The 19535-nt window shown below is 39.5% G+C and overlaps 1 protein-coding gene across 1 annotated transcript in view; it reads left to right on the top strand.

Moving 5' to 3' along the window:
• IQGAP1 (IQ motif containing GTPase activating protein 1) overlaps positions 1-19535 on the top strand; it is a 123286-nt gene that overhangs the window by 95012 nt on the left and 8739 nt on the right. Inside the window, exons 27-36 of the mRNA XM_074232604.1 lie at positions 1810-1950; positions 2041-2125; positions 3409-3641; positions 5135-5267; positions 7471-7573; positions 7932-8067; positions 8398-8485; positions 12064-12276; positions 12618-12784; positions 15029-15151. Of these exons, the coding sequence (XP_074088705.1) occupies positions 1810-1950; positions 2041-2125; positions 3409-3641; positions 5135-5267; positions 7471-7573; positions 7932-8067; positions 8398-8485; positions 12064-12276; positions 12618-12784; positions 15029-15151 (1422 nt within the window). The remainder of the gene's footprint in view (positions 1-1809; positions 1951-2040; positions 2126-3408; positions 3642-5134; positions 5268-7470; positions 7574-7931; positions 8068-8397; positions 8486-12063; positions 12277-12617; positions 12785-15028; positions 15152-19535) is intronic.

Below are 19535 nucleotides of genomic sequence, written 5' to 3'. Positions count from 1 at the left end.
GAAGGCATTTCTCATGCAAAAGACCAAAGGACTTTAATGATATGTATAGTCAGGGTAAGTCAATAGTATGATAGTGTAGCTAGAAAACTCCACCTTAAGAGTGGAGAACATGTCCAAAGGATTCTGTTTGGGCTTACACATTTTAAAAGGACCCTAGTAGTAATGATTATAATTCATTTGATTAGATCTCCTGATTCACCAACTGTGATAATTTCAGCAAACATTTATTGGACATTTTCTGTGTGTAGGATACTTTTAAATAGCACTTGAAGCTTTTTGTATAGGCTTTATTGATGCCTTCTATTTTTGCATCCCTTTCATTTCCAGATAGGTTCCCTCAGAAGCCCTTCTTTACTGTAGTAAAGAAAAACAGTTAAGCAAAATCAACTAATGGACAGTGAGTGTGTGTGACAGTATATGCTACATTCTTCACCTGTAACCTTTACCTCCTTTCAGGATGATGGAGATTCATTTTATCATTTGTTTTCTAGAATCAGAATTGATCATTATATTTCTCTGTGGCTAATTTTCCTTTTAGTGCTCTTTTCATTTACATTATTTTATATAAATATTTAGATAGATATAATTCTCCTGTTTCTTCTTATTTTACTCTGTAGAAGCATATTCAGGTCTGATAGTTCTCTGAATTTCCAAAATTTGTTGTTTTCTTATAGTCCCAATATATTCCATTCTGTTCAGATACCACAGTTCATCTATTCCGTGATCAATAATCAACATCCACATTGGTTTTTTTTCCTACTACAAAGAGCACTTTTGCTTTTTCCTTAGAACAAGCTATGATAGTTCATACCCAAAGAAAAGATGGTTTGCCTGGAGTCACAAGATCATGAGAGCCAAGACTTTGAACCAAATCTCTAATTTTTTTCTGTTCTGTGGCCTCGTAGGGTGGGTGATCAGGAAGGTGAGGAGATTTAGAATCAATTTGTAATGAACAGTCATAGGAACTGGGCTTAGCCTGGAAAAGAAAAGACAAGGACATGATAAGATTTTTTTGTTGATTTAGGGGCAAAATGGACTTTAGGAATCCTGTGGACCCCTCATTTTATAGATTTCAGTTCAGTATAATTATTTTTGGATCATATATGACTTTCTGGTCACATGGGTGGGAAACATCAAATCACATCCAGCTTTTTGATATCAAATCTAGTAATTTTTCTATTGTAGTGTCCCAAAATGGAATTGTCTCCATCATTAGATAGTGTGCTCCCTATCACAGGAAGTGTTCAAACAGAAGATAGTTTCCCTCTTTCTATTTTGATAGAGTAGACTTAGGTTATGAATTGCCCCAGGTAAGCTAGTATTGCTTTATACTCTGAGTTTCTTTTATTCTGGAATTGATCATCCAAGTGTAGTCAGTTCTATAAATTTGTTGCATCTTCTGGAACCAGAGGGCAGTGCCTACTGTTGTGGGAGTTGGGGAATCCTATAAGAGTTTTGCTATTGTATTTATAGTCGATAAAATGGGTACTCTTATTTGTTAGAGTTTAGCACCAGCAAGCTTGGAGTTTCAAGGGTAGTACATTCATATTTGATAGAAGTGATAGAATTCTGCTGCTCACCTATAGATTCCCTGGTTTCTCATTTTCTATGGACATTCCAAAGCACTAACTGTGAATGAAGATGGCCAGTGCCCCAGAGAACTCTCCAGAGACTCTCACATACATCTTTCTGTTTGAGAGTAAATTAAAGTTAGAAGTGTGACATTTTTGTTTATTGGAATTTGAAATTAGACTGTGCCACCTAGCTCTCTGACTTCTGAAAGGTGACCTATGGTTTCATTTTCAACAGTAAGCTGCCATATGATGTGACTCCTGAGCAGGCACTGTCTCATGAAGAGGTAAAGACGAGACTGGACTCCTCCATTAGGAACATGAGGACGGTGACCGACAAATTCCTCTCTGCTATAGTCAGCTCTGTGGACAAAATCCCGTGAGTGTAGTGAACTCCCTTTTCTTTAAGTCTTAGCCCTCATTGCCTTCTTTCTCTTTATCAATTCACTGAATCTTGTCCCTCCAATAGTTATGGGATGCGCTTCATTGCCAAGGTCTTGAAGGATTCACTACATGAAAAGTTCCCAGATGCTGGTGAGGATGAGCTCCTAAAGGTAAGATCCTGGGAAAAAATGGACTTCTCCCTTTGTGAAGAAATGCCCCAAACTGGATTGGACTGTAGGACCAATAGCAGATTTCTTCAGATAGATGAAATAAAGCATCTTAATACTGAATGAGACTCTCACCAATAATTCTTAGGGTAGTGGTTTTAGCCAATAGGAATGTAGGCAAAAACATGACCGATAAAAGGAAACTCTGTCTTGCAAACCATTTCTTTAGGCCCTGTCTTTTCTCTGTTGGATTCCTCCCTCTGCTGGTTGGCTGGTGGAAGAGCTGCAAAAATGTTTGTTTCTGCTGAGATGATGGCTATTCTTTTTGCCTTATACTGCTATGCTCTTACTTTATTTTTTTAAAACCTGAATACTGTTTTCTCCTCTCTCCTAGTTCTGTGCTTTCCTCCAATGAGGCATCGATTCTAGACTTTCTCTTCAGGTGAATTAATTTTGTTTTTCTGACTGGAACTTTAAGGGAAAAGCTGAGCATTTGCTTGAAACCTTCAGTGAAGGGAGTGCATTTTGAATTAATGCTCTATTTCATAGGCATCCATGAAAAGCCTATGGTGTAAGGAGCAAGGTTGAGCACGATGCAGACTTTAATGCCATGGCTTGCTAATTGGATCATCCAAAAGGAGTCATACTAACCATTTATGATAGTAATCCTTTAGGTTTGTATGTTCCTTTCTGATTCTGATGAAATGCTTTAACATTTTATTGCATTTTGATCCTTTTAACTCCTCCAAAGTAGACAGGGTAAATGTTATGAGGAAACTGAGACTTCACTTCTAAGGCCTAGGGTCACAATAAAGAAGCTAGATCTCAGGTCAATCAGCTTTCCTATGGCACAGGCACTGGTTGCAGGACTTGGAGTCCAAGTTAAACATTCTTTTTATTACTAAACCAGCTTCCTCATTTTTCATTCACATGAACTAAAATTTTTCAGGGAACACCTACTAATCTGAGGGTAAAGAATGAAAATAGCCTTCCTCTTTTTAACCTTGGTGTTCAGAAGAATGCTTTAATAGATTAAATTTTCAACTTGCCATTCTTTATGTTCCATACCTGTTCCTTCAGTAGGTAACTTTTTTTCATTTCTGCTCTCTTCCTTTTTCTGCATCTGCTAGAATAATAAGATATTTTATCAGTTTGGTTACTTGTAATACTACAGGCAACTTGAGAGACTTTTTCTATAGCTGCCCCAATAGTTGAAATAGAAATATTTTCTTGTTTTCACTTATTCAATCAAGTCATCCTTGCCTCTCTCCTGAACTTCCCCCCAGATTATTGGTAACCTGCTCTACTATCGGTATATGAATCCAGCCATTGTGGCTCCTGATGCTTTTGACATCATTGACCTCTCAGCAGGAGGCCAACTCACCACAGACCAACGAAGAAACCTGGGTTCCATTGCCAAGATGCTCCAACATGCAGCCTCCAATAAGATGTTCTTGGGAGATAATTCTCACCTAAGCATCATTAATGAATATCTCTCTCATTCCTACCAGAAGTTCAGGTACAGAGGATATTTCTGAAGGGGGTCAAACAACTGTGCAGAGACAAGATTCATAATCAGGTGTTTTCTTCACTGTTTCTGAGTTGATATCACATCAATGATTTTTCAGATATGCTCAGTTCTGTCTTTGACTGAACTCAGGAAATTGGGAGTGGGGTGATGGACTTTGAGGGGAAGAGAATGAATTTGATTTTGGATGTGTTGAATTGAATCTGGTCTATCCATTTTGAAATGTCCAATAGGCAATTGGGGATGCAGGATAGAAACTTATGAGAGAACTGGACACATATGTCTGGGAGTCATCATATCCTATCACAGAGATAAATATTAACCTCATGAGAGCTGATGAAGTCTCCAGAAGAGAGAGAGTATAGAAAAAGAGCAGGAACCCAGGGTAGAGCCTTGCACAACATCTACAGCAAGGGAATAGTATCTGGATGATGTATTGTCAAAGGGTGGAGAAAAATTTGGACAGAGTAGTGTCCAGAAAGCCTGTAGAGCATTGAATCTCCAGAGGGATAGAATAGTCAGAGGCAATTAGAACTAAGAAAAAGTAATCATATTTGGCAATTAAAAAATATTGTAGTGACTCTGAAGAGAGCAATTTTAATTGAATGACAAAGTCTGAAACCAGATTGTGCAGAACTGAGAGGCAATGATTATAGATGCCTTTTTGGAAGAATTTGACTGTTAAAAGAATAGATGATATTTTAATAGAATGGTGAAATCTAGTGCATGTTTTTTGAGAGATTTGGACAAGTTGGAAGACAGTATATATAAGGAAAAGATGAAGATTAATGAGAGGAGGGATAGAAAATAAGAAAGAGAATGTTAGCAAAGACATGTTGAGTGGAAGAAGGATCAGTTCATTATTTGAGACTAAGGGTAAAGGAGAAGAGTTGCCGGGAGTGAGTGATGTCAATCAGTTTGGAAATGAGAATGGCTTTTATTTTTTTTAGGTTTGTTTTTAGTAAAGTAAAAATTTTAGTAAATATAGTTTTCTTAATAAAGTAAGAGTCAAGATATTAAGCTGCTATTCTTCATCCCCCCAACTTCCCTTTCATACTCTAGCTGGGGAAGGGTCAGGACAGAGGCAATAGTCATATTTAGGAGAATAAAAGACTTTTTGGATCAGTCCCTAACTTTAAGTTGAAGACTGTCTGGACTTGTATACAAGGGATCAAATTATGTGTACCAATATATACATCTTGAGATAACCAGTAGAAGCCTAAACCATGGCCTTGGTTTATTATGCTTCCAGCGAGGATGCCAAATGGAGGAGAGGACGTTATTATGGAGAGTGACACAATGTGAACATATATAGCAGTAACACAATGTGAACCAAGCAATTACATGTAAATTCCTTCCACACCTTGAAGATATTTAGTAATATTATTTGTGAACTCCTGATAGGAAGACCTATAAAATGTTCTCTCAACCTTTTTCTTATCTGTTAATTATTTATTTTGTGTGTTTGTGTATGCTTTTTCTAGACGCTTTTTTCAAACTGCATGTGATGTGCCAGAACTGCAGGATAAATTTAATGTGGATGAGTATTCTGACTTGGTCACTGTCACTAAACCAGTTATCTACATTTCTATTGGTGAAATCATCAATACCCACACAGTAAGTATTTCTTTTCCCTGCCTAGCCCCTGGATTTCCATCATTCTATCTCTAAATTTTCCCTGGACATTGAGATCATGTACAATATGGAAAGGGAAAAATATAAAGTGCTATTAGGAAGACTTCCTTCTCAATCCTTGGCACCAGCAAGGGTAATAGTGAATTTTGCTAGTTTTTCTGCAGAAGGACATAGCCATGAATGTGTCCAAGAATGAGGCGGACGAACAGTTTGATGATAATAATGAGACCAACAACTCACATTTTTGTTTTTTTAAGGTTTTCAAAGCACTTGAGCATCATTATCTTATTTGATGATCCTCACAACTGCCCTGTGAGGGGGTTAATATTATTATCTCATTTTATGAATGGGGAATAGAAATTCAGAAATGATTATTGACTTGCTTGGAGTAATGTACTGGCTGTCTGAGGTCAGATTTGAATTTTGGTTTCTGTGAGCCCCAGGGTCAGTTCTGTCTGTCCTATAAGCATGAATTGGTCTAATCAGAAGAGACTGAAGGTCTCATAGTCTACATAGTTCTGCCTGGGTAGCCACCTGGCATAGTGGGCAGAGTACTGATCTGCAGATCTTAGCTAATGCTAGCTAGGTGATGCCCAGAAAGTCACTGAACCTCTTCAAAACTATATTTCCTCTTCTATAAAATGGGGCTAATAATAGTGTCTGTTTCAAAGAATAAGAATCAAATGAGATCATACCTGTCAATGCTTTTCCAACCTTAAAATGTTAGACACGCTGCATTCATCATTTTTTATCATCATCATCATAATATTATTATTATTAACAGTTTGCCTGTTTGGAATAACTCTACTGGTCTTGTTGCTGATTGCTGCCCTGGGAAATGGGTATTGCTATACCAATAACTTTTTCATTTCATTTCAATTCCTAAGAGTAGTAACCACAACTTTGTCACCCTGGAAATCAAAGTTTATGTACACTTTTCCATCTCCTAGCATCTCAGCATCATAATCTCTTTACAGGAGTGAATGATTCTTGCCTTTTTTGGAAATGAAACATCTTGTCTTCCCTTGGTTCTTAACAATGTTCTGTATCTAACTGATTGTTTCCATATTGTTAAAAAACCTTCCTATTTCTCTTGCTCCTTTTTTGCCTGGATTCTCTGCATTTGTTCATCCATCTTCCATGCCTCTGTGATCTTTGCTGCCAGTTTATTTTCCTTAATTTACTACCTCTATATCTTATCTTTCCTCTTTGAATAGCACTAACTTATTAAGAAGGAGAGGCAACAAGCAAAAATTAACCAACATTTTTAGCAGCCTTTCTATTAAAAGGCTGTCTTACTTTCCTACCTGGCATAGTGGCATCTTGGGTCTCTTTCTACTTTTCTTGAAAATAGTATTCTTGATCTCATGTATTTTTCCCTAGACATGATAAGGCATGAATTTCATTGGTAAATACTAAGAATTAAGTAAATATTCCTATGTAATTATATTTAGTCCAGGCACAGTTGTCTGGTAAACTATTGGACATGGAGGGCAGGGAGGAAGTCAGGGCAGCAGGGACAGATTAGGGAGTTCCCCACCTCCTCACTGTCATTGAAGACATAGGAGGAAATGAGATCATTAGAAAAGTGAGTATATGATTGGAAGATAATATGGCCAGGGACAGAACCTTGTGAAGCACTTGGGGCACAGACAGTGGAGGACAGAGTTAAATAAATTAACCTTAGCATAAGTCAGAGTCAGAAGAGCCAAGGCCTGGGAGGACTACTAAGAGCAGTGGGAAGGAGGGGGAGTGGGCAGCCCCTTCTGAAGATCCTCCTGGGCCAAAGGGCTTCACACTGTCACTGAGAATGTTATTGATACTGCTCCTCAGTTATCCTTGAAAATCAAGAAGAATTTTTGAACATTTCTTTTTGTGTCTTTTGTTTCATGAGAAGATAATACAAATACTTGAAATTCTCCATTCTTAACCAGTGACGTGATCAGAAGGTAGCTTCTCCTGTACACATTGGAAGCTGTTAAACTAGACTTGACAGAATCTAATGGAAAACTTGACTTGAAGCAAAAATCTGTGCTTCTTTGAAATAGTCTTTTCTATGGCATCATAAGCTCACTGAAGACAGGGATTCTACTCTCTTACCTTTCTTTTTGAAGTACAGTGTTTGGAAACAAGCACCATTACAGAGTGGGTTACCATGAGCTTTTGACAGTCATGTTTTCTTCAGTTACTTTTAGATCACCAGGATGCCATTGCTCCAGAACATAATGATCCCATCCATGAGCTATTGGATGATCTTGGGGAAGTGCCTACTATCGAGTCTCTCCTTGGTGAGTCTTTTCTTCTGACCTTGAAAAATTGTTGGGGAAAGCTACAGGAAGCAGAGGAAAGAATAATAATCTTAAAAGTGCATTTCATATCCTGGGGGTGAGAGTGACGCTCATTCAAAGTTCCAAGTCAGGTATCTTGAGTCATTGAGATGGAGTAGATAGCATCCTTGTTGGGAAATTCTAGTTGCCTTTGAATGGCACAAATGTTTCGTTTTGTTACTAGTGGTGATTGTTCTTGGCTCAACAGAGGGCTTTTTTGTATTCTAGAGGTAAAAAAAATATTTTTTTTATCTTGAATCTTCTCTTCTGTTTCTTCTTTACCAGTCTCATTATATTAATTATTTCCCTGCTAATCTAGGAGAAGGAGCTGGCAATTTAAATGACCCAAACAAGGAGGTTCTGGCTAAGACAGAAGTGTCTCTCACGCTGACAAACAAGTTTGATGTGCCTGGAGATGAAAATTCAGAAATGGATGCTCGAACTATCTTGCTTAAGTGAGTACTGAATTTAGCAATTAGTGGGAGCCATAGAGCTAACTTTATCTCTTGGTCTTAGTGAATGAAGAAGTTTGGCTTGTGCCTCATACTGGAACTTTGACTTGCCTTGATCCTGAGTATTGCATTTAGTTTGACTTTGTTCTTATTCAATGACTGAAATGAAATGGATTTCCTAAAAATCCTTTCTCTCACATAGTTCCATTTTCTGGAAACATTCATAAATAGCTGTGAGAGGGTCCTTGAAGGCCTGGCATTAAAAAGCATTTAAAGTGCTGTCACATAGGTCAATTTAAGAAGGTCTTTGAAATATTTTTTCTTTTACTTCAGTACAAAGCATCTAATTGTGGATGTCATCCGGTTCCAGCCAGGAGAGACACTAACTGAAATCCTTGAAACACCTACCACCAATGAACAGGTACAACTAAGAATATTCGCTTCATTCTAATTTTTCCATTAGGCTAGGTTCACAAAGAGCAAGAGTGGCAACAAGAAGGATGATAACAAGTGAGAGGATGGACACTTGGTTGATAATAGGTTAAACTATCCAGTTGGTCACTGGAATGGCACAAGTTGGTAAGGAGGGGTGAAATATTTAAAATATATATACTGATAGGAAAAGGAGTGCAATTTTGGAAGCCATAGAGAGGTAAACTTTGGAATATGAACATGGGTGTTAAAAAACCTGGGGTTAGCTGACTTTATAGCTGAAATGCAGAACTGGTCAGTTAGCCAGCTATGGTTCTGATCAATGTTCATGTATTAAAGGAGGGTTAGACATGTTCATGGCTCCCATTGACTTGTGATTCAGATGGATTAAGTGAAAATACATATCAGATCAGATCTTCAAGGGCGATTAAGTTATATAAAGGAGTTTGAATTTGACGTGCCAACAGGTAGGTGTATGATGAAAAAGATGAAAACGGTGTTTAGGAAAGATTAATCTGGAAGGTGAATTGTAGAGAGAAGAGATCATAGGAAGAAACTGGACAAGAAATTGTTAAATGGTTTAGGCAAAAAATAACAATCAGGACTAGAGTGGCAGTCACATGAATGGTGAGAAACATTGCCAAGTCCCATGGCTAGGTCCTGGTGTTGTGATGTAGTCAAAGGGAACTGAGAGACCCAAGAGGTAGCACTGGCATGTTTCTTCACTAGCTTGGGGACTTTACAGGGCAAGGTACTCAACTCTTGTGGGCCTTATTTGTCTTATGTGCACAATGAGAAGGTTGTATTAGATAATTTTTTACAGTTTCTTCTAGTCCTAGTGAATAAACCTGGAATTGGTCTTTGAATGTGTACGTCAAGGGAACAGATTGTGGTTAAGGAAAATGACTGCCAAGCTTTTTTTTTTTTTTAATTTATTTTTATTAAAGATATTATTTGAGTTTTACAGTTTTCCCCCAATCTTGCTTCCTTCCCCCAGCACCCCCCCCCCAGATAGCACTCTGTCAGTCTTTACTTTGTTTCCATGTTGTACCTTGATCCAAATTGGGTGTGATGAGAGAGAAATCATATCCTTAAAGAGAACAGAATTCTAAGAGGTAACAAGATCAGACAATAAGATATCTGTTTTTTTTTTCTAAATTAAAGGGAATAGTCCTTGTACTTTGTTCAAACTCCGCAGCTCCTTATCTGGATACAGATGGTATTTACCTTTGCAGACAGCCCAATATTGTTCCCAATTGTTGCACTGATGGAATGAGCGAGTCCTTCAAGGTTGAACATCGCTCCCATGTTGCTGTTAGGGTGTACAGTGTTTTTCTGGTTCTGCTCATCTCACTCAGCATCAGTTCATGCAAATCCCTCCAGGTTTCCCTGAAATCCCATCCCTCCTGGTTTCTAATAGAACAGTAGTGTTCCATGACATACATATACCACAGTTTGCTAAGCCATTCCCCAAATTGAAGGACATTTACTGGATTTCCAATTCTTTGCCACTACAAACAGGGCTGCTATAAATATTTTTGTACAAGTAATGTTTTTACCCTTTTTCCTCATCTCTTCAGGGTATAGACCCAGTAGTGGTATTGCTGGGTCAAAGGGTATGCACATTTTTGTTGCCCTTTGGGCATAGTTCCAAATAGCTCTCCAGAAGGGTTGGATGAGTTCACAGCTCCACCAACAGTGTAATAGTGTCCCAGATTTCCCACATCCCTTCCAGAACAATGATCATTATCCTTCCTGGTCATGCTGGCCAACCTGAGAGGTGTGAGGTGGTACCTCAGGGAAGCTTTAATTTGCATTTCTCTAATAATTAATGACTTAGAGCATTTTTTCATATGGCTATGGATTACTTTGATCTCCTCATCTGTAAATTGCCTTTGCATATCCTTTGACCATTTGTCAATTGGGAAATGGCTTTTTGTTTTAAAAATATAACTCAGTTCTCTGTATATTTTAGAAATGAGTCCTTTGTCAGAATCATTAGTTGTAGAGATTGTTTCCCAGTTTGCTACATTTCTTTTGATCTTGGTTACATTGGTTTTATCTATGCAAAAGCTTTTTAATTTAATGTAATCGAAATCATCTAATTGGTTTTTGGTGATGTTCTCCAACTCTTCCTTAGTCATAAACTGCTCCCCTTTCCATAGATCTGACAGGTAGACTAGTCCTTGATCTTCTAATTTGCTTATAGTATTGTTTTTTATGTCTATGTCCTGTAACCATTTGGATCTTATCTTGGTAAACGGTGTGAGGTGTTGGTCTAATCTAAGTTTCTTCCATACTAACTTCCAATTATGCCAGCAGTTTTTATCAAAGAGGGAGTTTTTGTCCCAATGGCCGGACTCTTTGGGTTTATCAAACAGCAGATTACTATAATTCTCTCCTGCTTTTACACTTAGTCTTTTCCACTGGTCCACCACTCTATTTCTTAGCCAATACCAAACAGTTTTGATGACTGATGCTTTGTAATATAATTTTAGATCAGGTAGTGCTAAGCCACCTTCGTTTGCACTTTTTTTTTCATTAAGCTCCTGCCAAGCTTTTATAAACAGAATGGAGAAGTTAGGAAGATGAGCCAGTTCTATCTTACATAGGAAATAATGATGGGATGCTAGAATTAACACATTCTGGGCCTGGGGCTTAACTAAGAGGTCTAGGCAACAGATGGTCTGAAAGTCAGCATTGTAGAGATGATGGCTTGAGTTCAAAGAGTGGAGGAGCTCTTCATTGACTAAAATATTCTGTAAAAATCTGTAAATACAGGGATCCTAGCTAGCCTTTCCACAGTGCTTCACAGTTTTCAAAGAGCTTTACAAATAGTTTCATTTTATTCTTGCAGGAAGTAGGTGATATAATTGTCCCTATTTTAGAGAGGAGGAAACTGAGGCAAACAGAGGTTAAGTGACATGCCTCGGGGGGGGGTCACATAATCCACAGGTGCCAAGGCCCTCTTTGAACTTCCATCTAATATTCAATCATTGGTACCACCCAGTTATCCTGCCAGGAGTAGGAACTTTATCAGGAGGTAGAAGAGAACCAGGGAAATAGAGTGTCAGGAAACCAAGGGAGGAGGATGTTTCTGAGAGGTTAATTTACAGGGACTAATGATGTTGAGAAATAAAAGGAAATGAGAGCTGAATAAGACATTGGTTTTGGCTTGAAGGAAGCTATGATTACCTTTGAGGAAAGAAGTTTCAGTAGAATGGTAGAGGCGGAAAGAATGTTTCCTTTGAATTTTAAAAGAGAATGGGTGACTGGAAGGAGGAATATTTCTAGGAGAAATGTTGACAGTTTCATAGCATGGCATAAAGTTGGGTAGATTTCTAGCTGATCATATGTCAGAGAGAGAATCTACATGGGGGTAGTAGGCAGTACACTGGAAGAGAAAGAATCCGTTTCCCTGATTATTGCTTCATCTCTCTGCTTCATTTGTAAATTGGAGTCAAAAAAGACTTGTCTCCATTCTTTGATCTGCCACAGCAGCATGATACATAGAAGATGCTGAATATAACTCTGGCTTCTCTAGAAGTTTTGTTTTGATTTCTTTAGGAAGCAGAACATCAAAGAGCCATGCAGAAGCGAGCCATCCGTGATGCCAAAACTCCTGACAAGATGAAAAAAGCCAAATCTGTCAAGGAAGACAGTAACTTGAGCCTCCAAGAGAAGAAGGAAAAGATTCAGTCAGGTTTAAAGAAGCTGGTAGAGCTTGGGACAGTAAACCCAAAGAACAAATATCAGGAACTGATCAATGATATTGCCAAGGTAGTGTGCCTGGGAGTCCTGGGAGTCAGTCTTTCTTGGGCAGTTTACATTTCAGTTCCTTTCACAGAGGTGGGAGCTCTTGGAGTCAGCAGCCTGCCCTGGCCCTTTGTGTGGAACAGGGCACTTTTGCCTACTCTCAGGGACAAGGCAGAAAAATTCATCAGTTTAGCATACTTGCAAGGCAAGCATGCAAAATAAAATCACTGAAATCATCCTTTTTCATTTCTTAATAGAATGGTACTTGTTTGGCCATATTCATAGTAATGTCTAAATGTTGGACTGTACAGTGTGCTTTCTGTTTTTCCACTGGCTTGTCAGTCTTGCCTTTCTGTTTTCCATAGGACATCCGGAATCAGCGGAGGTATCGACAGAGAAGAAAAGCTGAATTGGTCAAACTGCAGCAAACTTATAATGCTCTGAACTCCAAGGCCACATTTTATGGCGAGCAAGTGGACTATTATAAAAGCTACATCAAAACCTGCTTGGATAACTTGGCCAGTAAGGGCAAGTAAGTGTTTTTCTGAACTCTGACCCTGGGTAAGAAAAGAGGTGGGAGAAGGAAGGGAAAAGTAAGTTTAGGAGGATTGTGCTCATTGATATCCTGGCCTGATGTGCTTGGCTGACTGTTTTTTTCCTTGCCTGTGTTCTCATAAATCTCTAGTTATTCTTGGATCAATTTGTTAGAGCCTTGTGATAAGGTGTTCACGCAGGGCCTGCGTTATAGATTAATTTAACCTCCAACTCTCTTTTGGGGGGGGCCAGGGTTTGCAAGGCAGTGGGGTTAAGTGAAGCCCAAAGTCACACTACTAGGCAATTTATAAGTGTCTGAGGTCGGATTTGAACTCAGGTCCTCCTCACTCCAGGGCTGGTGCTCTATCCACTATACCACCTAGCTGCCCTTAACTTTTTTTTAAATATCATTTGGAGGGGTTCTAGGAAAGGCTTCTTTACCCCCAAACATCTAACCTTTTACTGAAAATGAGAGCTGGATAATTTGATATGAAAGTGATCTGAGAGAATATTATACATAAAGCAGTTAAAAGTCAGAAAGAGATAAGTATTATGAACAGATTGTACTTTTTTTTATTTTTATTTTTTTGGATTGAGGTAAATTGGGTGTTTAAGAGTCCTTGGTCATGAGAGAGACACTTTTGGGAAAGTCTTTTCTTAGACTACTTGTCCTTTTTGATCTCTTTGTTATAGTCAAAACTCTTGAAACTCTCTCTTCCAGTGACTTCCCAAGGCCATTTACTCACTTTTTTGTTTTGTTTTGTTTTGTTTTGGAAGGCAATGGAGTTAAAGTGACTTGCCCAGGGTGGCTAGGTGGCACAGTGAATAAAGCACCAGCCCTGGAGTCAGGAGTACCTGGGTTCAAATCCGGTCTCAGACATTTAATAATTACCTAGCTGTGTGGCCTCAGGCAAGCCACTTAACCCTATTGCCTTGCAAAAACCTTAAAAAAATGTGACTTGCCCAAGGTCACACAGCTAGGCAATTCTTGAGTGTCTGAGGTCGAATTTGAACTCAGGTCCTCCTGACTTCAGGGCCAAGGTTCTATCCACCCCACCACCTAGCTGCCCCACTTACTCACTCTTAACCATTTCTCTAGATGCTCCTGTTTCTTTCTGTATCTTTCTTTGGCTCTTTTCCTTGGAACCATTGTAGGCTACTTCTCTACCTCCCCCTTTATTCTACACCTAGAACTTTGATTGGCTACTTTTTTGTCCACTTACTCATTCACCAAGTCCTATAGATTTTTCCCTCAAAAATTTGTTGTTTTTGTTCAGTTGTGGTTGAGTGGTACCTGACTTTTGTTACCCCCATTTGGGGTTTTCTTGGTAAATGAACTGGAGTGGTTGATCATCTTCTCCAACTCATTTAATAGATGAGAAGACTGAGGTAAACAAGTCTGAGTGACTTACCCAGGGTCACACAGCTACCAAATATCTGAGGTCAGATTTGAATGCACATCTTCCTGACTCCAGACCTGATTCTCTATCCATAGCACCACCTAGCTTCCCTTTCCTCAAAATTCAGTTAATTTAAAATTTAGTTATTTAAATTTTGTCTTTCTTTATCTCCCATGTCCATTGCTGCCTTGGTAGTTCAGCCCCTTATCACTGCTTACTTTGAACTAGCCTCACTAGTTTCCCTGCCCTCCACTGCCCATTCTAGCTACAGAGTCATGACTAAGAGACCATATTCTTACCAGAGGTGCTTCCTAGCTATTCTACATCTCTCATTTGATTTCTTTTTGCTAAAAACAGCCATTGTTATGTCACATCCTTGTTCAACAACTTAGAATGATTCTCTTTTATTTATTGAATGAAGCCCTTAGTGCCTGGGTCTGGGATTCAGGGTCTTTATATCTACTCTAAGTTAGCCTACTGGTTTGGATTTTTTAAGCATTATGTATATATGCCCATCTTAGATTCAGTGGGGAATAGAAAGGAGATGTTAGTTGTGAATGGGAATTTTGTGTTAATAATTCTGTTTTGAAGATAAGTCCTAGATAATGAATACATTACTCAAAATTAACTTGAAAATGAGTGACAAAACTGGAATGAGAATTTGTAGCCAAGAGTAACCAGTTTGTGGTACAGAAGACTAGACCATTTTGACCCCATTGGGACATTGGTTATTAATTTTTAAGGGGAACTTCTTTGACCTGTGACCTTCTGTTCCTGGACCTTTTGCTTAGATTAATCTTGGGCTATGTTGCTATTGACATCAAATGCTTCTGTTTCCACAGGGTGTCTAAGAAGCCAAGAGAGATGAAAGGAAAGAAAAGTAAAAAGATTTCTCTGAAATACACAGCTGCACGACTACATGAAAAGGGAGTCCTCCTAGAAATTGAGGACCTTCAAGTGAATCAGTGAGTGTTCAGTTGACTCTCTAACTTGATTTATAAGGAGCTGATTTGTGTACAGAAGTTTCTTTGTATCATACTGGCTTTACATCTCATTTAGGTGTTCATTTGAGTGTCATTTTAAACTGTGTGTCTTATCACACAATCTTATCAAGAAATCCCATGGCCAAAGCATACCTTCCTAAGGAGGCACAAATGGGCTCCTTGGAAAGCAATATGTATCTAGTATTTGGTTGATTAGACCTTATTATACTGCTTGTGCCTAAACTCTTTAGAGATTTATGGAGACTTTCCTTTTTGGCTGCCCCATAGCTTGTGTTATTTTTTATTGGAGTCTTCAATTTTTCTTTTCCAAGCTAGACACTCATTCCTGTAGTTTTTACTGGATCCAGAAAAGGAGAATTGTAAAGATCAAGGTGAATCAGAAGTGGAGTTGGACAGACACTGTATTTCCCTGCCTTAGCTCAGGAACCTGCCACTTATTTCATCTATTTTTTTTTTCTTGGCTGCTGGCTTTAGAAATATAGTTCTCTTATCTTTGTTGCCCTTCTCTTACCTCAGTTTTCTCATTGTCACCTGCAACAACCCACATTTATTAAATGCCACTTATGTATAGGACTAAGGTCCTATACTGGTTTTCCTTAAGACTTTTCCTGACCCATTAAAGAAGGAATAAGCATGGGCTTACAAGCATGGGTTAATGATCACCCAAAGTTGAATGGTTAGCAGAATCACCATCTCCTGCAACATCAGCTCCTCTACAAATGGGAGCTCTCCCATCCCTTTATGATAAAAGAAGGGAGTCCTGGAAACTGCAGAAAGGATGAATGGTTCTCAGAAGTACAGAGGCCTGCAAGCAGCAGGTGCCCTCTGTCCACCCCCCAGCTCAGGAACCACCTTTGGGCCCAGACACCTCAGTCTCTCAATTGTAGTCCACTAAGTATCCTGTGAGTCTTGACCAAGCTTGGAGAATCATGGGCAGCTTGGAGGGACTGACTTCCCTGGGAATACATTTCATCAGTAAATAATTCTGGTAAAATTAACAAATAACATCATTATAGTGAGAAAGTGGGAGCCCAGTAGGTCTGGTCTCCTTAGACTATAAATCATTTGCTTTATCTGCTTTGCCTCCCCACTCAAAGGGCCATAGCTAACCACATGGCTGGGTTTTTAAGGGCAGATCATTGCAATCAGGAAATAAAAATCCTTGTCCTAAAAACATGGGATTCAGGGAACACAATTTACTTTACTCAACTAAATACAGCTTCTCAGATCCTACAGTGACCAGTCTGTCCTCAGACCTGGTCATTGTTCAGTCCATTTTCAGTTATGTCTTCATGACCCCATTGGGGGTTTTCTTCCCAAGCAGTTTGCCATTTCCTTCTCCTCAATATACAGGGAGGAAACTGAGGCACACAGGGTGAAGTGACTTGTTCAGGGTCACACAGCTAGTGAGTATCTGAGGCTGGATTTGAACTTGGGAACAGTAGTCTTCCTGACTCCAGGCCCAGTGTTCTCTGCACTTGCTGGCCCACCCTCAAACAGAGGCTAGCAGCTTGAGTTATTGGCCTCTGGAAGTAATCCCTTTGTCTGTTTGACCTTGATTGAATGCTAGGTTTGTCCTTGGCCTCAAGGATGTGATAAACAGAGGAGACACTCTTTGTACTAATCCCTCAGTTACATTCTATTGGAAGAGAGAGAGAGTTCATGTACATGAAGTTGTTAGTGATCAAGGGCTGTGAGTTGTGTACATATGTATATGTAGATCCATGTCTACATGATATAGCCAAACAGACCTGTGTGGGGGTGTCCTGAATGAGAGGTGACACAGTGCAGAGAGACCTGGCTTATAGGGCATCCCTGAGAGCCAGCGCCAGGAGAGGGAGAAGAGGCATCACTTCACTGAAAGCTGGAATCAAGGGCCTGGACTTGGGGCTGAGATCCTGGTGCCAGAAACTTCTGCCTGGGGGCCTGGCTGTCCTCGGGGCGGGGATCCCAGATGTCTTTGTGTGTATGCCTGCAGTTTGTTTGGGGGGGGGGATGGGCACTCACAAAGCACCTACAAATATCAGGCCCTAAGCTTTTACACTTGGGGAAACAGAGGCAGCCAGAAGCACAGTGCCCTAGCCAAGGTCCCAGAGCTAGTGACTGTCCAAGGCTGGACATGAACGCTAGATCCAGCATGCCATTCACTGCCAAGGGCATGTGGCCAATGGGCCTGCTTTGTATGTTATTTGAACAGATCTTTTCCCTAGTCACAAAGGAGGATGTCTGGCATTCAGGTCTTCTTGGCCCAGGAATTGGATTAAGTACTTTGCTTTCTCTACTCCTGGACCTAGGCAGTGGTCATTTCCGTTCCCCCTGCCCCCCCCCCCCCCCCCCCCCCGCATTAATGGGCAGTGTTGATTGTATTATCTTAATTTTTGCCTGCCTTTGTGAAAAGGTTCCTGAAGGCCATTCCAGGTAGCAGGTGATGAAAGTTGTCTTTTAGAATCATTATTCTGGCTCAACTCCTTTTAGGCAGTTATTTGAACTCAGGGAGGCAGCCTTAAGCACTTCAGGTTTATATAGTTTTTTATAGCCACTAAGAACAAGCCTTCAGTTCTGTGGGTTTTAAAGTTGTGGGTCAGTTACACTGAAAAACCAATTTTCTGATTGTATTTTTCCTCCAGTTAGGTATTTTTCCTCCTAGTTAGGTGGCTAGAGGTCACATGTTATGTCCAGAGTAGCTTAGGGAGACGATACTGAAGGGATGACTTCCGTGGTTTCTACACCACACTGCTCATTGTTCTTAAATGAGAGGACCACCATTCCCTAAGCTATAACGAGGGCAGCAAATGTAGCCCTTGTATTATTCTGCATTATTCCTTTGATCTAGTCTCTAGGAGGGAGGGAAGGATCTACTTGTATTGTCTTCTAGATTCTCCTCTTACCATAGGGCTTCCTGTTTGAAGTCTCCAAGTTGAGGCAGACCCCCCATTTAGGGACACTTGATGCATTTTACTTTCAAAGAAAAGCTATCCTTGAGTACACAAAGATCAAATGTCATACCCCACTCAACTGGTTCTGTTAGCTCAATTCTGGTTCTATGCTATGCTCTTTAGGAAACTGGAGGCTGGTCTCTTATAAAACTGGCACTAGATGGCACCAGGGAATGTGGTAGAACACACAAATGAAAGCTTAGCATTCTGAAAATCTGGCAGGTGAGAAGGAATACCTGTTGTTGACACCCAATATTTTCATGGCCAAAGGAAGAGGATTACAAGGAAGCAGCGCATTTCTTAGAAGGATATTTTTCTCCTATTTATTCTTCATTCACACATATTTTTTAAGTTTCTCTTGTGATTAGAACAATTAGAACAAGAATGGATACTAGGAATATCTTCCATACATTCTGGATAATCTGTTTTGAATTGTATACACTAATGAAATATGAGATTGTGCTAGGTGTCCTTGCTTATAAGTTTGTAATGACAATAATAACTCATATTGGGCTTTAAAGTCTGCAGTGCTTTACATATATTAATGCTCATTTGAGACCCAGAAATGGAATTTGTTCCTGAATCCCAAGTCTAGGACTTCATCTATTGCAACCCTCTGGGAAGGAGTTATTTTGGCTAGGCAGTTTTCCCCAAAATCAAGAATTTACTATTTTTGAATATCAGAATGTAATATGCTTGAAGTAGACATCTTTCCCAAATCTGTGACACACTCCTATGCCTTAATCAAACTACTGAATGCAGTTTGACCACTTTTTGATGATTCAGGTATATGAATATGAACATTGAATAGTCTTTTCTCTCTTTCAGGAGACTCATCAGGAGTCCTCTCCCTCTCTCCTCTCTCCCTCCCTGTCTTCATCTTCTTCCCCGCTTCCTCCTCCTCTTCTCCTTATACACATGAGCATATACATATCTCATATTGTAGTTTTATAATAAATAGCTATAAGACTTTGTGGTCTCTTTAATTCAACACATGCTTATTAAGCACCTATTGTCTAGATGACACTAAGGATATGAGGAAGATAACAATGATAATAGTCTCTACTCTCAGGAAATTTATATGCTGACAGGGAGCAGTATGGCTATAATATGCATGGAGGTGTACACATGTACCCCGGGGAGAGGGAGAGGGTGACAGCAAAGGAGAGGTCCAACCAACATACTTTAAGAAGATTCCAGGATGGAGATATCACTTCTTGCTTGGGGTTAGAGGAAGTGGTCAGAAAAAACTTAGTGGAGGAAGTGACCCCAAGCCTGGAAGGAAGAAAAGGATTCTGAATTGTGGAGATGAAGAGGGCGTTGATTATCGATACAGGAGATGGCCTACACAAGTATATAAAGACAGATGTCATGTTGAGATAACTTATAAACTCATCGACTGGAGTTGA

Source organism: Macrotis lagotis, chromosome 4 (genome assembly GCF_037893015.1).
Source record: "Macrotis lagotis isolate mMagLag1 chromosome 4, bilby.v1.9.chrom.fasta, whole genome shotgun sequence".
NCBI lineage: Eukaryota > Metazoa > Chordata > Mammalia > Peramelemorphia > Peramelidae > Macrotis > Macrotis lagotis.
Note: the sequence above shows the minus strand (reverse complement) of the source record. Positions and strands in the feature narration are given on the sequence as shown.